Source organism: Cuculus canorus, chromosome 3 (assembly GCF_017976375.1).
Source record: "Cuculus canorus isolate bCucCan1 chromosome 3, bCucCan1.pri, whole genome shotgun sequence".
Lineage (NCBI taxonomy): Eukaryota > Metazoa > Chordata > Aves > Cuculiformes > Cuculidae > Cuculus > Cuculus canorus.
Window position 1 is genome coordinate 58,031,208 of NC_071403.1, and position 20,187 is coordinate 58,051,394.

A 20,187-nucleotide genomic window follows, 5' to 3' on the forward strand; every position below is an offset into this window, starting at 1 on the left:
TGCTCTGCTGATTTTTACCCATAAGCACTCAATCCTATAGTTATCATCATTAATCTCTAGGGTATCAAAACACTCTCTAACACAGAGTTCTGTTCAATATCGTTATCAATTACCTGGATGAAAGGGTTGAATGTACCTTTCTGTGAACTTGTAAGTTCACAGATAACACTAAGCTGGGACAAAGTGTTGATCTGCTTGAGGGTAGGGAGGCTCTACAAAGGGATCTGAACAGGCTGGATTGATAGACGGAGGCCAACAGGATGATGTATAACAACACCAAATGCCGAGTCTTGCACTTCGGGCACAATAATCCTGTGCAGCGCTACAGGCTTGGGGAAGAGTGGCTGGAAAGCTGTCTGGCAGAGAAGGATCTGGAGGTGTTGGTTGACAGCTGAATCAACATGAGCCATGTTCAGATGCCCAGGTGGCCAATAAGGCCAATGGCATCTTGGCTTGTATCAGAAACAGTGTGGCCAGCAGGGACAGGGAAGTGATTCTGCCCCTGTACTTGGCAATGGTGGGGCTGCACCTCAAACACTGAGTTCCGTTTTGGGCCCCTCACTACAAGAAAGACATTGAGATGCTGGAGTGTGTCCAGAGAAGGGCAAAGAACCTGCTGAAGGGGGTGGAGAACAAATCTTACAAGGAGTGGCTGAGGTAACTGGGGCTGTTTAGCCCAGAGAAGAGGAGGCTGAGGGGAGACCTTATCACTGTCTACAACTACCCGAAAGGAGGTTGTAGAGAGGTGAGTGTTGATCTCTTTGCCCAAGCGAAGGTGATAGGATGAGAGGCAATGGCCTCAAGCTGTGCCAGGACAGGTTCAGATTGGACATTAGGAAAAACTTCTTCATGGAAGGGGTCATTGGGCATTGGCAGAGGCTGCCCAGGGAGGTGATAGAGTTACCATCCCTGGAGGTATTTAAAAGGTGGGTAGATGAAGTGCTTAGGGATATGATTTAGTACTGGTCAGGTACGGTTGGACTTGATGACATTGAGTTCCAAGGCAAAATGTCTTCTGGGTGCTCAGGTCCCATATTTAACTCTTGGAGTATATATAACTAAGGAAAGTAAAGTACTTTATTCACTGTCATTCATGTCCATGGCTATTTTCATTTGTAGGAATGACTGGGCTGCTGGAAATGCAGCTCGATACACAGCCTTGCATGATGATGTGCTTCATAGCTGCTATGCCAGGGAACAAGCTGTGCCTCCTGCAAGTCTGGCCTAATCTAGCTATCTCTCTGAACAGAAAATGTGTTTAAAAGCCTCTAAGTTCATTGTCATTATGTTGTAAGAAAGTGTCAATGATAGTAGTTCTGTCTGCTCAATAGAATGAATTTTGCAGCTGAGTGCATGTATGAGTGTTCCCAGTGATGAAGGACCTCAGTTTTGACAGCTGTTGATAACTTGTTGCCCCTCCCAGCAGTATCATCATATATGGGACCTGCCCAAGCCCTCCAAAAATGATGCCCAAGGAAGGCACATCTGAGGATAGTCCTTTGTTACAGTTTTTATACCAATTTCATACCCTGTTTACCTTCTGAACAGAACACGGATGGACCAGCTGAAGATTGTAAGGAGCCAGGAGCTGACTTGCCCTTTGGAATACAATAAAGACAAAATTCACCCACTGGAGAAAGAAAAAATTGCCCATAGCAAGTTCAAAGGAACACCTAGAGCCATTGGAGAAAATGTGAAATCAGAAGAAATACAAGTAAGCTCTGTCTTTTGTAGAATAAATATGCAGTTCTCAGCAATTAATATCCTTCCATGCAGGCATCTTATAGTAGTACCTGAATACTTCCATTTGTCACTGATGACCAATATTTAATGCTACTTCTTGAGGATATTTGTGTGTACAGTGAAGATTCTTCATGTTGCTTTGTTCTGTGTTCTAAATGTACATCCCACTTCCTTTATATAAGAAAAAATTTGATTGTGCTTTCTATTTTATAAGAAACATTGGAAAATTTCCATGTTCCTTGTGCCTCCTTGTGCTTGTTTCCCAGATCTGAGCTTGCTCTTGAAAAATTTCCGACACCTACCATAGTGGGGTTTACAAAAGTTTGTTATGAAGCGACATTGTGCCAGTGGCAGTTATCAGCCATCATTCTCTTTTCTCATCCCTGAGCTGGGAGTTTGTTGATTTTTTTCCTTTAAACGATCCTGACCTTTAGCTTTGAGCTATTTTGATGATATCTACTTTCTAACAACCTAACCTGCCTAATAACATCCCTCAGTCATTTATTGTGGTTTCTTCTAAGTTCCTTTAGGGAATTCTATCAGTTTGAATCCTCTATTTCAGCCTTCTTGGTGATAAAGTAATTTCTAAATATCTGTGGATAGCATCCCTATTAAAAATAGCTAGACATAATTTGACTTTATGTAGTATTCTAGAAGAGTTACTGTTAAAGAGCAGAAAAAATGGTGGGCTATGTGAGACTGATAAAGGAGACAGGCGGAGCTAAAAGCTGTATTTTTATAGTATTGAAGAGTAGACAATGGTAATGCTTAGAAACATCTGGAACAGTGTTTTGCTGCAAAAGGATGTCTAAACCAAACTGGTGTATTTGTCAGCAAATTGACAGTTTCAGTGATTTCTTGACCAGAAAATTTTCAGAAAATGAAACTGGCAGGATTGTACTCTGTTCAAACTTTCTATACTTTCTTTGTTTTCACTTGTATATTTTTTAATTACATATGCTCGTGTTCCATTTTTCTCTAAAGGTAACATTTACAACAGGAAATGATTAACTGTTGCAGTGAAATTATTTTAGTACTTTGAAAAAAATATTTTTAATATAATCTCTGCACATTTTTTCAAAACATCAGCTTTTTTCCCACCTGGAATTTAAAAAAAAAAAATGGTTAGAATTTCTGCCATGGAATAACAGTATTTCCTGACTAGGTCTAGCCTTAGACATCAAGCTTGATAGAATTGTTTTTTGTTCCCACCTGATAATATAATGAGTGCATGTTGGAAAAGTTAGTTTTCAAATAGACAATTACAAAACACTTTCTGAGACACTTAGAATCATAGAATCACCAGGTTGGAAAGGACCCACTGGATCATTGAGTCCAACCATTCCTAACACTCCCTAAACCATGCCCGTAAGCACTTCATGCACCCGTTCCTTAAACACTTCCAGGGAAGGTGACTCAACCACCTCCCTGGGCAGCCTCTGCCAGTGCCCGATGGCTCTTTCCGTGAAAATTTTTTTTCTGATATCCAGCCTGAACCTCCCCTGGCAAAGCTTGAGGCCATTCCCCCTTGTCCTGTCCTCTGTCACTTGGGAGAAGAGGCCAGCTCCCTCCTCTCCACAACCTCCTTTCAGGTAGTTGTAGAGAGTAATAAGGTCTCCCCTCAGCCTCCTCTTCTCCAGGCTAAACAACCCCAGCTCTCTCAGACGCTCCTCATATGACTTGTTCTCCAGTCCCCTCACCAGCTTTGTTGCTCTTCTCTGGACACATTCCAGAGCCTCAACATCCTTCTTGTGGTGCGGGGCCCAGAACTGAACACAGTATTGAAGGTGCAGTGTCTCATACTTATCTGTGTGATTCCCACATTCAGAAGTCCTCTTGAAAATGGCCAATGAATGCGTCAAATTCTGACCAGGCAGCTCGCAGCAAAGAATGGGTTGTGATGAGGACACAAGTGAGCAGATACATGAATGGAGGGAAAGAAGGAAAGGGTTGCACATGAGCAAACTGCACATTTCTAGCATAACTCCACCAACATTGCATTTGCAGTGTCAAGCATGAGAGCTCTGATGGAAGAGAACTCAGTGTTGACATCAGCACAAATGAAGGAAGGAGAAGGGAGAAAGGAAAAATAATGGAGATGGGTGTATATGGAAAAGCCCTAGCCAAAATGCACCAAATATCATTACATTCATTTTCCTGAACTCAGTTGAAAATTTTCTTTGTGACCCCCTGCTGTTTTTAAGGACCATTTAACTAGTTGCACGCCCTTGTCACTACACGAAGATTTGATGAACTGACATTTCTGACATTAAAATGTGTCTTGTATCCTTGCCTCTTTTTTTGAAAGCATCTGCATTTAATGGTGTTTTATGTGGCAGTTTGTACTTCCTGATTTTCCTTCACACAGCAAGGACTTCTCTCTGCTAGCTTTGTAACAATCTGTTTGTTTTAAATATAGGAGTGTGCAGGGTAGCGGGGGTTTTTGTTTAATTTGGCTTTGGCTTGTTTTGAGAAACCATTTTGATTGTCTACTTTAAATATTGCAGACCGTTACATTGAAAGCCTCTATATCGTAGACGTTTAAGCAGAACAAAAGACTCCATGCTTTCTTCTGGGTATTTAAGCTAGGCATGCCTAGTCCAGAGCAGGCAATGACGTGGCACCCCTTTTTTTCTCCTGTTAGATATTAAAGGAGCAGATTGCAGGGCTGCAGGAGGAGTTAAAGAGAAATGAGTCCTGCTGGCATGCTGCCTATGGCAAACTGAGAAACCAGGTTGAGATGCTGACCAGGCAGAACATGGAGCTTCGAGATGAGCTCAGAGTTTCGGAACACCACAGACGGGAAATGGAAAAAAACCCAGAAGCTGTGGATTTCATGGACAGAAAACCAGAGACTCCGGTACTGGTCAATATCACTTGTTTAATAGTTTCTGAAACATTCAGGCATAGTTTTTCTTTGGAGCTGGCATGTGTGAATACTATTCCTCCATTCCTGCCTCACTTAGCCTGAAGAGGGGAAAATAAGCCCTATAGTAAGCCATGTTAAAATATACTCTTTGTGTGGTCCTCCTCCACTTAGCCTTAACTATCCATAAGGTGGGTACCTCTACAAGGTTATATGTCCAGACTACTTTAGACACTTATACCAGGGCAGATGTCTCCCATCACTAACTAGGGAGGGAGTCTAGATAATTAATTCATATTCAGTGCCTAAATTAGACAACTAAAGTCTCCTGAATTTAATTCTAATATTTATGTATGTAACACCAGTTACCTTTTTAACAAAACAGCTCTTCAGTCAGATGCAGGCAAGTTTCTGGCAGTAGATACAGTGGGACCTTTCATTAAATCTCATCTCAGTACTTATTTTGTGCTGTAAACTTTCTAGGAAGAAAACAGTCAGTGGCCTGCCTTACAAAGGCACAAGTTTGACTCCTGAATGGGCGTTACACTGGGGGGGAGCGGGAAAAACAATCAGGATGGAAAATATAGCTGGCTAGCGTAAATGTCTCTGGCAGTCTCCTGAAATCACAAAGGTTTAAACATAGGTTAACAGAGTCTATTGCCCTTTCTCATTCAGTATCCCACTTGTTTAGTATACTTATAGGGTTATTTACTACCTTACTGTATAACTGAGTAACTTTAATTTAAGGGAGTTAAAGGAAGGAATAAGAATGCCGTTACCCACTTCTTATACAGGAGGCAGTGAGTCTTGGTGAAATTAAATGGTTTAGAATAAAATTCAGAAGAGAGAAGTCTGGTTTGAGAGGGTCATTTCATCTCCCTGTGTATTCAAGGGAGAAAAATATGTGCCTTTAAAGAGGGATCAATTTAATCCTCTGTATGTCAAGGCAACTAGAATAGATAATTATCTTCTAGATGGTGCAGTCTGGTGAGATGAATCCCACTCTTCCACAGAATGGCTGAACCTAGGAAAAAATAAAGTTAAGCCATCTGCTCCTAGGTATTTCCCTAATTTGCAAATCCAGTTTCTAGTAATGAATCTTTAAAAGATGTTAGAACCACCAATTAACCTGCCCTTTGCTTTATGGAGTGAAGAAGTTTTGGTCTTTCTTTCTATTTAACATACTTGTTAATGAGATTTTTTTCACCTAAGACTATTAAGTTCCATTGGAAATCTCATTTCAAGTTATATCTAACTTTATTTTTAATTTTCTCAAACCTACCTGTTCATATGACTTCTTCTTTTATAGATTTTTGAAGGTCAGAAAAAAAAGATTAGAGTTACACTTATGGAATAAAAAATATTAAAAATCCAATAAAAGCAACAATAAGAAAAAGCTAATTGACTTCTGTTGTAGGCCAGATTTCTGTATTATTTTACTGCTTTGGGATATTTGGTTCTGTAGAACTACTGTTCAAGGCACTAAAAATTTTTGTTCTGAAAGAATAATATTAGGATGCTATATGTAAATATGCTAGGATGCCATATACAAAGATTGTATAGTCTGATACTGGAGAGTTTCAATCAGTAGCAGAACTAATGTGGAATTTCATTCATTGTGTTTAAATATAAATTTTTATTACAACTGAAAAACAGATGGTTTTGAGGGTTGTTTGATGCTACTAGCTGTGACTTGAACTTAAAATTACATATTTATAGCAAATTCTCTATTAGGTTGCAGAAGCTATTCTGCGAGAGACGGCATCTTTATCCAAACAAGAAGAAAGATCATGGAGAGATAATCACAGGAGCCACAGCATCTCTCATGTGAGGCCAAAGACATCTTTGCAGAAGCACAGAGATGTAAATAGCAAAGTATGCATTCCTGTTGCCAGTAGTCACTTTTCCAGCATTTCAAATATTTATTCAAGAGAATGTTGTTTGGAATCAAAACCTGTGCAAATGAAAGTCTCTGTGTAAGGATGGTCATGTTTTCTTCAAGTGGGTTTGTGCTGTGATTCGGTTTAACTTTTGCAGTTTTTCTTCTGGCTTTGCAGCAGCAGGAGAAAATTTTTTTTTCTTTTTCCAGACCTAACTGAATTGCCTGTTGTTTGCAGATATGCCCTGAATTCTTTGTACCTGCTACTTCACAAAATGGTTTTACAGGGAACAATCATATCTTGCTTCAGCAAACTATACATTCAATATTTTGTCATTTTAGGCCTTACTTGCCAACAATCAGTAGTGGTCTTCTGCCTGATAAAGTCAGAGGAAAAATCACTTAGCTTTTTACAAGCTGTGACAAGCTAATTCAGTATGTCAAGTGAGATGCTTGTTTCTGACTGGTATCTCTATGAGTTCCTTCACAGTCAGCTGATCATGATTCTTACACATCTCCCTATTTAGAATATATAGATATCTGAATATCTTCCCTTTGCTTTTCTTTTGCTTGGCTTTGTATTTTTTGCTTCTTATTATGAGCACCCTTATCATTACAAGTCTCCTTTCTTTTGCTCACATTTAGCTGAAATAAAATCTACGCTTTCTTGAAGGGAACAGTCTCTCTGAAATTCCTTCTAGTCACTAGACAGTGGCTTTAGTGAATCCTGCATGGTGCCAGGTATGAACACAGATAATGACTCTAACCTGAATACGCTTAGAAGGGCAGAATCAGTCGTGTATGAAAGAGTAGCTTCAAAGAGGATGCAGCTGTTATGTGCCTACCTTCAAGACTGTCTATATTTCTAAGTAATATTTGTTGTTTTTAAGTCAGAAGGTGAAGAGTTTAGCTGCACAAAGTTGTTTTATTTGTTCTGTACTGAAGTCTGGATCTCCCCAGCCCCTTCTACAGCTGAGATCTCTCCATTCCTCTGTGCTGTGGTAGACAGAATTACAAGCCAGATAACTAACATGCAATACATTAAACCATCTACAGATAAAGTGGCCAGTAAAGTCAAAAAAGCTGTATTTGGTAAGTTACCTCGGAAATCTTCAAGGTATAAAAGAATTTGTTTTATCTGAACATCTCAAGCATTCTTGTAAAGTGAGGAACAGTAAGAAACAGTTATTCATAAAGACTCCCTAAGACTCAATGAGTCCATTTTCCTCCTGTGACACAAAGCCATGTGCAAAAATTCATGGCTTCATAAACAGTTCTGAGAAGGGGGAACTTGAGGACAGCAGACTTTTGGGCTCACTGTTATCTGAGCTTTCACCATCCAGCCAGCATTGGATCCAGTCCAACTGGAATCCAGTACAACCATGAGCTAGACTGGTGGGCATTGTTCCCAGATGTCCTGAGTGAACTCTGAGATGTTTGTTAGAGACACACATTCTTTATCTGATCTGATGGGAAAAGGCGGCCCTGCAGCAAATAGAGTGGCAGCTGATTATTTGAATCTAGAGTAGGCTCAGGTAAATGAAACATTAAACAGAAGCCTAAAATCTGTGTCATACTGACAGATCTGAACATGGTGACTCATTTGTTTTCTTTGTATTCAAGATCTTTTGCCAGTAGATGGATGCTTTGCCTCAAAGAACCTGGACAATTCTAAATTTTGGATATAGATAAAGCAAAGTCTCATGCTATTTCTATCCACAAGTGAGAAACTGTGCATAGGACCACATCAAAGTGAATGGGATAACCTTCAGTGACAGAAGTATAAATGACACAGTGACATAGAACCATAGAACCATAAAATGGTTTGACTTGGAAGGCACCTTAAAGATCATCTAGTTTCAAGCCCTCTGTCATGGGCAGGGACACTTTCCACTAGATAAGGTTTCTCAAAGCCTTATCCAACCTGACCTTGAACTCCTCCAGGGATGGGGCACCCACAACTTCTCTGGGCAACCTGTTCCAATGCGTCACCACTCTCATAGTAAAAAATTTCTTCCTAATACCTAACCTAATTCTACCCTCTTTCAGCTTTAAACCACTGACCCTTGTTCATATCTGAGCTGCCATGGCTCTGTTAGCACTTCCTCATGATGGTAATCTAGTTCAAAACTAACCAGGCAGAAAAAAAAAAAAAGCTCATTTTTGCCAGATTCTACTCACTGAGCCAGGTCAGTCTCCTTCTGTGGTTGATGGTGCCACATAAAACAGGGGTGGAAAACATGTGGCTGGAGACAGAGGAAGAGGAGTGGGACTTCAGAAATCTGGGCTGACGTTGCTTTGAGCTGCTGTGAAACTGTACCAATGGCTTTTCAAGTTCTCTTAAATCACTTGGTAGTTTCAGTCTTGAGATCTTTAGTAATAAAATGAGGGCTTAGGAGCTCTTTCCTTCTATCAGTCTGCAACTTTTGAGACAATATTTCTTCACCAAAAATAGCTTTAAAGGCCTTTAGTACAATATCACTTGTCTTGAGCTAAAGTCCCAGGCATATTTTGACATTTTGCCTGCTCACTTGTCTTTGAAATCATGACTAAATTTAAAGAACTTGGACATATACACAAAATCTGCCTGCAGAAAACTTCTCCAAATGTAAAATAGAAATCATATGCCTTTAAAAATAAATACTATTGGTTTCTATACTTTTTAGTGTCCCTGTCTGAAAGAGCTCATCAACTGCCTATCTCCTGCTCAAAACAGTTTTACACCTGGAGGAAAATATTTAGCCTTTTAAAACTCTACAGCTTTCTGGTGTTACAATAGGGTTTATTTCTTGTCTCCTTACTTGTAAGTGCATCCAATAAATTGTAATTTCATTTATTAATATAGATTACTACAACAACAGATATTCTAAATTTCATTGATCAAATGGAGAAAATTTTTCAGCTGTCAAAAAACAGCCACAGTGACTGTTGTCAGAGAAGGAATTGTTCAGTCTCCTCTAGTTTATGCTTTGCTAGTCCCATGTCCCTTGAGCAATAGCTCATGGACTGGGGCAAATGAAGCTGATGGCAAAACTATTCTTTCCATGGACAGCATACACTCACCTTCCCAAGCAGCCACTCTCCAGTGTGAGAGACATTTAAAAATTGGAGTACCTGGTACATTTCCATGGGATTTTTGAATGTTTCTTTGTTTCTGACCATTGTATGCTCACTCTTACTCATTCACCATATCAATGCATTAGAGATTCTTCTTCTGTCAGTTCTGACAGATTCAGACATCATCCCTTGCCATTTCTGGGACAACTTCAGCGATGTGGGCATTGAGACCACGTCTTTGTCTCATGCTGCCAAGTATTTTTACATTAGATTCAGTACCTTCAAAGTTTTGACTAGGCAAGAGGGCAACTTCAGTCTTCCTGTCATACCAATGTAATGTTTTCTTTGCAGCTGCAGTCATTGTGTATATCCCAGTCTCTCATGGTGGTCATGCATGAATATAATCTGTTTCCTCTGTACTCTGATACAAGATCTCCAAGGAAAAATAGGGAAGTGCTTTTTAGCAGCTGTGATCTTTCCTGTCTAAACTATCTGCTATAGTTTGTTTGAAACTGCTCACATCTCATTTCCGTTCTGTAGCTCACATCTGTAATAAAGTCCTACAAAGCTTATGTCAGCATTGATCGATGGAGAGGTATGAAGGCAAAATGTAAAAAGGGTGGACATCTGGCAAGTAAAAATGATTTTTAATGCAATTTGAAGATGCTTATATCAATTTAATATGAATGTATTCAAAACTTTTAGGCAATTAAAAGCTCTGTGCAAAAGGCTGATCCTTTGAGATCAGTGACAAAAGAACATCAAGAAAAGAAACCATCCAACTGCTCCCTTGGCAGAAGCACAACACTGACTGGCAGGAGAACACCTCGCCAGGGAAGACTGACACCTTTTGAACCAGAAAAAGTAAGCAGTAGCAAAGTCCATTTATACTGCCTTCATTTTCTTTTCACACTATTGTTCAGAAGCTGGACTGGGGTCATGACCCCCACATAGATGCTGCTTGGTCTTCTTTATCTGGTACTGCAGGGTTTTGCCAGAAATTATCTGCATCTGCAGGCCAGATAATGTGTGAACGCTTTGAAACCTACACTGCTGCCCTCGGAAGAAGTTCAGAGGTGATCACATGCATCAAACACTGGTGTATCAAATGGGCCAGGGACTCCCTGTCAATGAGGGGCTAGGACAATGGGAGGGTCTCCAGAGCATCTGGCAGGGCAGGGCCTATCACACTGCCCCAGCAAGGGACAACAGTCAGGGTCAGGGCAGGATCCAAATTCTCACAGCCCACAGTGATGAGGCGAGTCTGGGGTCACACCAGGAAGTCAGCCCATGGGTCATGGCTGGGGTTTGGCTCAGTGAGGTCCATGGCCAGGCACAGGTATTGCCGTGATACAGCCCAACAAGGACCAAGTATAAGAGCCACAGCTGAAATACAGCTCCCACGAAAAGGAGAGGGGTCTTCATCTCAGGTGTCATCCATCTCTTTCACCCATTTCACCTTCCTTACAACAGTCTGAACCAAGATTAGGCACTTATAACACACCAGCAAGCTGGTTGCGTGCACAGGCAGCTAAATTCGTAGGAAGGGGAAGTGCATTCCATCCATGACACTGATAACTCCCACCTTACAGTGAGGCACGAATATATGCCAGGGACTTTCCATTTTTCTTCAGCTTGTACACCAGCCCTCTCCTATTCAGAGAAGAACAGATGATAGCAAATCACCTGGAGCTGTCCTCTGTGTGAGCCATTTTAAGGAATCTAACTCACCTACCCATGTAAAAGGTAAGATTTGTGGGAACTTTCTGTCTGCTTAGAGTGGTCTGCAAATGACTTGGAAAACACTGGTCCCCAGCTCTTGGCTCACAGGTAATATGTTGTCACTAAAAGTCTCCTATGATTCTTAGAAAGAATGTAAAATTTATATTTTACAAGAAAGCGAGAACAGATGGTGTTGCAGCCTGCAATTTGAGTTTGTTGTCATTGAATTTGTTGTCCTAGAAGCCCAGAAGGCAGAGAATAGATATGGTCTGCGCTTCTCTTTGGCCCAGGACAAAGCTCCTTTGGGGGGATGGGGAAGCTGTTAGCAAACATTATCAGTATTAAAAGCAATGTGTTACAGGAATTTGAGAGCTAGCATCTTTAAAGAGCCTTCTGAGATATGTATAGAAACATGTGATTCAGCAATTTTCATAAGCTTTCAATGACCCCTTATACTTTGCTTTTTTCTCATAGGCAGATCTTTGCCCATTTCGGACAGCTCAGAACGCATGCCCCTCACACATAACCACAGCAAAAGCACCTGTAGCTTTGAACTCTGCAGTAGCAATGAAGAAACAGAGGTATTTTACCATGTAACCCTATAAATGAATTCAGAGTCCATCATCTTAGTTTTCATATATAGCATGCTAACTCCCATATAACTGGGCACAATGCTTTCCCGGTTTTATTTTCTTGCCCGTACTAATGATAAGTACATTCCTTAAAACTATATTGCAGTGAACTACAAATAATATAGTAGATTTCTTTATCAAGATATGCCTGCACAGCTGTTGGACATTATTAGATTGATGTTGCTAGTTAACATTTTCATTTTGCCTAAGGAAGAAGAGATTCTTAATATTGAAAAGGTAGAAAAATCACCAAATCCTAAGAATAAAGTGGCTTTTGTGACCACACGCAGAAGTGACATGACTACATACAAAAACAAAGTACCTACAGAGAGTTCTGCTTTTCTGGATGCTGAAGCAAAGGTTTGAGCAACTTATGGCTCTGGCTTTTACACGACCAGCAACTTCCTTCTTTCCATTTGTGAACTCAAATAACATACTCCAAGAAAATGAAAATATTCCATTTCTATTTCCTATGCTATACAACAGATATTAAGCTTTAAGACCAGATCTGACAGCTTCAAGCACTGTGTTTATAGCTTTTTACACATATTCAAACTGTAATTAACATTAGTTAGTAACTGCCAGATGTCAATTAGCTTAAGGCTCCTTTATGCTGTGCACAGCATATGGGACAGTGCACAGAACGCTACTCCTAATGGTAAATTGGATGTGTAACATCCTGAATAGCCTGCAGTTACATTGTTAGCACTACCTCAGCTAACAACCATGTAATTTGTTTTGGAAGAGTGGATCTGGCTAATACAAGTACCTTTTTGTGCAAATCAGAAACCCAGTATTGATAGATAGTTCTGTTCTGTTTGCGTTTATTCTCAGAGTTTCTTGTAGTGTAGTTTCACCAGAATGCACTTGTGTACCCTAATTTTTGGACTTAGTATCTATGCTACCTTTCACTTTGCAAACTGAAGTCAATTTGAGTTAATGTGTGACATTTCTAATTATGACTAAAAGATCAGAATTCATTACAATGCAAAGCAATATCAGTTGATTAAATGTAATGACAATGTTAAAAATCCATTCTGTTTATAGAACATTGACTGTGATGTTTTCACAATATAGCCTCCAAAATCAATATTATCTAGAAGACCAGCATTACATCAAGAGAGAAGAAAAAGTGAGGAAGAGGTGCAGGAAAAAATAGAGTATCGTGATGGAAAGGTGAGATAAAATAGGATGCAAAACTACTTGAAGAGATCACCAATTGGACTGCAGTATAGATGGGAACTACTGTTTCAAGTAGCCAGAGACAATTATGTCTCCAATTAAGTGTCTGTTCCTTAAAGCAGAGTTGAAGCGTAAAGTTCTCACCATGAATGGCAGGAAATAAGTATAGGTGATGGGCTGGAAATCTTTGACATTAATTTGCTCTATGACTTTCACCACCTTCTTTTTGTTTCAGCTACTTCATTTGTGGGCTGGGAAAAATGATATACTTACCATTAGAAATGCAAATGTTCTAGTGGAGTAGTGATGGTGTTTTGTAGCATAAGATTAAAAGCCATTCTCTTCTTTCCCGGGAACTGAATCTAACGACAGCGAGGTAGAAATCTCTCCTTGTACCCAGCTGGCTACACCAAGAGTAGTGTCAGTGGATGTGTGCTTGTTGCAGCCACTCCAGTTTGCTCAAGCCACCCATCAAAATCCCCAGCTGCATCTCAGGATTGCTTCCAGCTGCCTCTTATTGTCAGACCTATAGCTCAGTGTGGCAGCTAGTTTTGCCCCTTTTTCTGGAAATCCTTGTCTTCCAGGAAGTGATGAGTGGGTAATTCTTGCTTGATTCCCATTGAGTCACTGCACTCCTTGCCACTGGATATTTTGATCCTGAGTAGTTTCCAGGTCACCTTTCCTGCACAGCATCTCAGGGATAATATTGAAAGGCTGATTCTGCAGATGAGTCTGTGTATTGGGAATTGGTGCATTGCTGTAGGGAAAGGTTGTCAGCAAGGTGACCAAGAGAGCTGGTGCTAGTTTCCCTGCTGACAGATAAGTGCTCTTTACAACACTGTCACTGCTCATCTAGGCCAGATCTGAACTCAGTCCCAGATGTCTCTTCAATTATACTGCTCCAAGCAGGCATATCCTGGTAAAACATTCCCTTGATATTGACTGAGGGTAATCTATGTCAAATTACAGTTGTCAATTCTGGATAATGTTTTTGGCTACATAAAGTTAGGACAGTAATTCAGTTTCACTGTCTATTTAGTTCTGGGCTTTTCTTCTCACACCGCCAATAGAGGCATTGATTAATGATGCCTTCCAGTGAGCAGTCATAAAAATGGATTTTGCAATATAACAGTTGTTCAGGCAATAGTGGCTTGAGATACCAATCATTTTATGGTTAATGATGAGATAAGCTCTGTGAAAGATTCTACCAACCACAATTCCCTCTTGTGGAAACAGAAAATACAATTTCTTTTGTTTTAATCCTGAAAAGGAAAATAATTGTGAAAAAAAGTTCACTCTGATATTCTTACCACTGGATTTTATTCATAAAATTGAGTGGTGGGCTGGAATTTCTTGTGCAACTAAAGAGGAATGTCAAAATGGGGACTGATGCCTTTATAAAGAGATATTAACTCTCATTTAAGCTACATAGAACTTCTTGTAGCAATGCCTTTTGTCATAAGTAAATATAAGAACATCTTTTCATTACATTTTTAAATAAAATAATTTCTAAAAAGCTAAAACCTTGCCCTCAGTAATCATTACAATGACTATTTGTGGAAATAATGCACTCCTCTTCCCACAAGTGTATTTATTCCTTTTTTTTTTTTTGATTGGGAGGTATACCCTTTTACACATAAATTAGGTAAAAAAATATGCCTATGCTGCAGACATAGCTTTTGAAAGACAAAGGCATAGCATGTCTTACTTCAAGCTCCAATTTAATTGGAAGGCAGTACAATGTTACTAATTTCCTTTAACTTCACTTACATTTACATTTGATGCTCTATGTGTTTGAAGGTAGAAGAGGTGCTTAGAGATGGACGTCGAATCATCACTTTCCGCAACGGTACTAAAAAAGAGATCAGTGCTGATAAAAGGATGGCAACGATTAGTTTTTTCAATGGAGATGTAAAGAAGATCATGCCAGATCAGAGAGTGGTGTGTAACATTTTTTTTCCTTTATGGAAAATCAAATGATTAAGCAATTTTCCAAAAAGGTCCTATCACTTATTTTGATCTATCAGTTCTGGGAAAAATTGATGAAGAAGGGTGTTGGTTTAACAATTATGAGAAGTGAGACTGCTTCATCTACAAGGAAGAGAGTGTAAAGAGAGGAAGGTTTGCAGTCAAAGGAACAAGTGGGTAGTTGGGCAAGCAGATTAAAGGAGACTGAAAGAAGGCAAAGGGCATGGGCAGCCATCTGAAGCAAGGACTATTTTTTATATATTTGAAGGGTAGGGAGCACATGGGATTCTTCCCTCTTGGCATTATAGAGATATAAATAGTTAATAATAATGTGAGCTAGAGTGGAAATGAGTGAGGCCTTGGCAGCAGTGCAACTATTTAAAATTAATAGTGCATGGATGGGAGACAAAGCAAAGAGGTGGGAAGCTGACTTTCATGCGTGCACTGTTCTCTTGTTTGCTACAGAGATGAAAGTAGCAACACTTATACACAGCCGTGAGGAGAGTAGTGAATGAGAGGAAAGGACAGAAAGGCAAACATACCCATTTTATGGATGGCAGATGCAGAAATACAGACACAGACACCTTGAAATGACTTTTATTAAGTTGTCTTATTGTTAAGCACGTTGCTATGGTTGAATCTGCTTATGCAAATACTGTGAATATGTTGCAAGTGCTTCACTCTCCTTCCAGATTTATTATTATGCAGATGCACAGACAACCCACACTGCTTATCCAGATGGCCTGGAGGTACTGCAGTTCCCTAATAGTCAGATAGGTATGCAAGTGCTCATAAATGTGAACTAATATGTGCAGGAATGTTCCTATTATGAAAGTGTCATCTAATTCTGACCCAGCATATTGTGCTTTTTCTTCTCAGTTTGCATTGTCTTTGTATTTGACTCCCAGTATATTCCAACACTTTACCGTTTCACTTTCTCCTACAAAGCAATGACAATAATGAGGTGTAAATTCATCTCTTCTAATTTTGTTTATCTGATTATTTGATTATTTTATTTCTTACGCAGTATGCTGGATATCATTTCCATCCTTACTAGAATGTCCCAAAAAAATCTGATCTAGCTCTGTGTAAGGCAACATGAAAGAATATGAGACAGACTTCTTATGTCTTTTGTTCCACAGAAAGACATTATCCTGACGGCACACAAGAAATTGTGTTCCCAGATCAGACAGTGAAACGCCTCTATAGTGATGGATTCAAGGAAACTTTTTTCCCAGATGGTACAGTAGTAAAAGTAGAAAAGTAAGTCTTGCGTTAATGACAGGAACCAGGCACTGGGCACAAGTACAATGATACTGACATTTAAAGCTGTGGTTGGATTCTGCATGGCTGGGAAAGCTCCAGATGAAAGAAGAAAGTATTTTCTAGATAACAAGGATTTTGCTACAATGAGACACTGAAAACTGTTTACTTCCAGCTTGGATGACAGATGACTTTTTATCACTGGCACAGTGACTGTGAAATATTCCTCATTTAGTTCCATATAACTTTACACTGGCCAGAGTTGCTGGGAGATCACCAGTTGTCTCTGTTAACAATGTGGGTACTAAAGGACTCAGAATGAGAAGTCCTAAGTTCTGTTCCTAGCTTTTTGGCTTCCTTTCTGATCTTAGGCAAGGCATTTCATGTATTATCTATCTATTCCTCCACATAAAATGAGGAAAAATAGCAACAGGACTTTCTCACATATGGCTCCTCTGGGCTTAGGGAGGATCCTGTTGTAAAATAGATCTGCTTGCAAAATGCCTTGAGATTCCTGCATGAAGAAGCTATGTAAAACGGAGATTCCACATCCATTAGGTATTATACTATGTACTGAAGTACTTTTGTATTGAAATCTTACTGTGAGATCAGATATCTGATGCTATCCCATGTAAATTCTGAGGTGAATTAGAACCTTGACATTAAAAACATCAAGTGACACGCTTCCATTGTGTCACATTAGACAGCTCAGTGAGACAGGTTAATAACAGATAATGCCTTCTTATCACTTCATTCAGTGCTATTTCTTTCAGGAATGGAGATAAAATAGTGGTGTTCAGTAATGGCCAAAAGGAGGTTCACACTGCACAGTTCAAGAGAAGGGAGTACTCAGATGGCACTGTAAAAACTGTATACTGCAACGGCAGACAAGAAACCAAGTACCCCAATGGACGAGTTCGAATCAAAGATGAGGAGGGTAATATCATCCTAGACAAGAAATGATTCTTCCTCTCAAAGGGCTGCACTGTGCATAAGTATCTCAACTCGTTTTCCCAGCATGTCAGAACTGTCAGGAAGATCTAAGGCTTGTGAAAATGAATGGATGGATCTGTAGGGCTTACATTTACCTTGGTTTGGTGATCAGTGCTCAGTTTGGAATAACCTTACCTGAATTAAGTGTCTCTTGAACAAGACTTGAAGGAAAGGCAGTCATGCCCTCTTTGTGTATGTAATATTAAAATAAATGCGCATAGTACTTCTCATTAAAGTGTTTGTTTCATGATACTGATCACACTTTCCCTTGTTTTTCTGCTAGTTAATTACAGAAGTGACTACAACTAAGAAGCATGGCATAAGAACTGCAAATCTACAAAGCTTTTTGAATTTCAGTTCAGTGCTGCCTGATGGTGATGAATAAATCTACAGCAATGGGGTTTTTTTTTTTGTCAGTTAGCCATCATGAAAAATGTGGAAGCGATTCATGTTTTCAGTTTCATTAGGTTCTCTGAATAAGAAGATTCAAGCATGCATCAGGCCTTACCATGAGCTGTATGTTAAACCAAAACCTAAGCAGGAGTCCAGTGGACAGTCACACCTCCAGGTGTCTCTTCCAATGTAAATTATTCAATAATTATATGATCATAACATAAGAAACTGTCTCACGCATGTGAATAAATAATGTAATGTTTATTCCATTTTGATCACTATTCTGGATGAAAAAGTCTTTTGTTTCTCCTCCAGTGGTCTTTATTCAGCCCTCCTCTGTGTTGCTTTGTTTTTCAAATAACCTCTCCCACTACTGTCTTTATTCTTTACAGTGGAAAAGTATTTCTGGTCAGTGAACCTCTTCAGCTTTAAGGCTCTTTGGATTGCACTTGATAACTAGGAGGATTAATCATTTATTAGACACTGCTTTCAACTGCCTTCCCTGTAGGCTGTCTGTCTGTCATCTGTCTTGAACTTTTCCAAAGCACTGAAGCATTTCCCCTGTAGAGCTCAGCTCATTACCTGCCCACTGACCAATTATCTCCTCATGCCCTTCAAATTCCTGTAGCCACAAACCCAGTTTCATAGCATGCTGCTTTAGCCGTTTCTCCCACCTAAGTGCAAAATAATCACAAGATTATGGAATTACTCTTTCTTCTCTTCTGTTTTTAGTGGGTCAGACTGTCGACAAATTACCATTCAAATTACAGAGCATCTTTGGAAGAAATGGATTGAATAGAGAAAGAAGTGTCGCTAATATTGATCACTCACATGCTGCAGTTTATGAATTTATTTATGATGCTCTGAAATACCATGCAGTTTGATGTCAGCTGGTGTGATAATAAAATTGCATTGTTTTTCCTTTACTCCCATTTAACAAAGGAATAATTTATAAACTTGTGTTTTTCGCTACTGAAATATTTAATATATTTTATGTGTTTGGTAAACGGAAATCCTAATTAAAAGAAATCTAAGAGATCATTATTTTTCATGTGTTTCACTAAGAATTTCAGCTCGGTGCTGTCAAAACAAATCTACATTGTTTTTTTCTCAATTAAGCGTCATAGAAAAAGTGAACATGATTAATGTTTTCAGTTTGGTTGGGAAACTAGATTTGATACTAATGTTTTCTAAAGGACCACTGTTTTTATTCCCAGGAATTCCATTATAAAAAAAAGGTTCCTGTTCTCCAGTTAATAGTTGACATTTTCTTTGTTTCCATAGTAATACAGAAAACAGGCTTTTTTTCCACTTTTAGCCTTAAATCAGCATTTGCCATTCAATAACCTGTGATTCAATAATTTCCTGTAATTGTAAATTAAACCAGGAACAATTTTGTTTGTATGCTGCTTGCTTCTTACTTCATTAAGCACTCTCATGTGTACTTGCAGGAAGCATTCCAGTTCTGGAATAATTAGGCGTGCTCTCCTGCACAGGGCCAACTGGGGGACATGCGCAGGTCAGTCTCTAAAATTGTTTGAATGAAGTGCGTGCAAACACCTTGCTGATGTGTGCATTCCCCTTGCTGATGCACGCTTCCATCTCGTTAGCTCCCACTTACAGGGAAGTTGTAACTGTACAAAAGTATGGGCCTGGTTCTACCTTCCAGCAGATCAACAGAAAAACTGCATTGGTGAAATGAAAGTTTGAGGCTACTAAGGATTTCTCAGTACTTTCACCAACTCGTGCCTGGCCACTTTTTTTACCAGAATATGTTTTTCCAGTGATATTTTATAGTATAACAGCAAAGGCATTATTGAGATGAGGGGCGCAACTTTGGTTTGAAAAGGAGGAGAGAGAAAAACAGCTATATAAATGAGAAGCTCTGTCAGGTGTATTATAACTGGGAGTCCTTCACAGACCAGTTACAGGCCACATTATTTTTCACAGGCTTATACTCACACTCTGCCTCCTCCACCTTCCACTTGCATGAGTTAACCAGATGTAGTAATGTCTCTACCAGCTACAGTTCACTGCTGCAGGAACACAAATGATCCAAAGTAAGTGTGACTGCATATGTACTTAAACTGTAGCAATAAACATACCTACTTTACGATGTTTTTTGTCCTAGAGGGTTTATAGGGAACAAATTTTCATGAATTCTTTGGGGAGATGGAACGCAGTTCAGAAACCCTACTTCTCACCTTCCACAGGTTTTCTGGCATTAGTGGAAGCATGCTACAGTCAGTATTTGGCCTCAATTTTGATACAAATTTAGAATATGCTGTGACTTCTGAACGGTCACTTCCACTCAAAGAGCTTGGGGCAGCAAAGATGCAGAAGGGAAGGACAGTATTTTTCCATGCACAACTTAGCACCAAAATCTTATTGCAAACAAAACAAAGCCACCCAACCACTGTACCCATTAGATGGCTAACACAGAGTCTGCAAGAGAAAGTTTGATCCAGTCTTCTGAATGTGATATTTGC

At 39.5% G+C, this 20,187-nt stretch overlaps 1 protein-coding gene across 1 annotated transcript in view; it reads left to right on the top strand.

Annotated features, from left to right (window-relative positions):
• LOC128851674 (centromere protein J-like) overlaps positions 1 to 19,485 on the top strand; it is a 36,793-nt gene extending 17,308 nt beyond the window's left edge. The window contains exons 9-20 of the mRNA XM_054062331.1: positions 1,549 to 1,714; positions 4,388 to 4,603; positions 6,344 to 6,484; positions 10,251 to 10,409; positions 11,180 to 11,291; positions 11,742 to 11,848; positions 12,110 to 12,259; positions 12,977 to 13,075; positions 14,882 to 15,022; positions 15,742 to 15,826; positions 16,192 to 16,312; positions 17,086 to 19,485. Of these exons, the coding sequence (XP_053918306.1) occupies positions 1,549 to 1,714; positions 4,388 to 4,603; positions 6,344 to 6,484; positions 10,251 to 10,409; positions 11,180 to 11,291; positions 11,742 to 11,848; positions 12,110 to 12,259; positions 12,977 to 13,075; positions 14,882 to 15,022; positions 15,742 to 15,826; positions 16,192 to 16,312; positions 17,086 to 17,275 (1,687 nt within the window). The 3' untranslated portion in view covers positions 17,276 to 19,485. The remainder of the gene's footprint in view (positions 1 to 1,548; positions 1,715 to 4,387; positions 4,604 to 6,343; positions 6,485 to 10,250; positions 10,410 to 11,179; positions 11,292 to 11,741; positions 11,849 to 12,109; positions 12,260 to 12,976; positions 13,076 to 14,881; positions 15,023 to 15,741; positions 15,827 to 16,191; positions 16,313 to 17,085) is intronic.
• Positions 19,486 to 20,187: the final 702 nt, after the last annotated feature.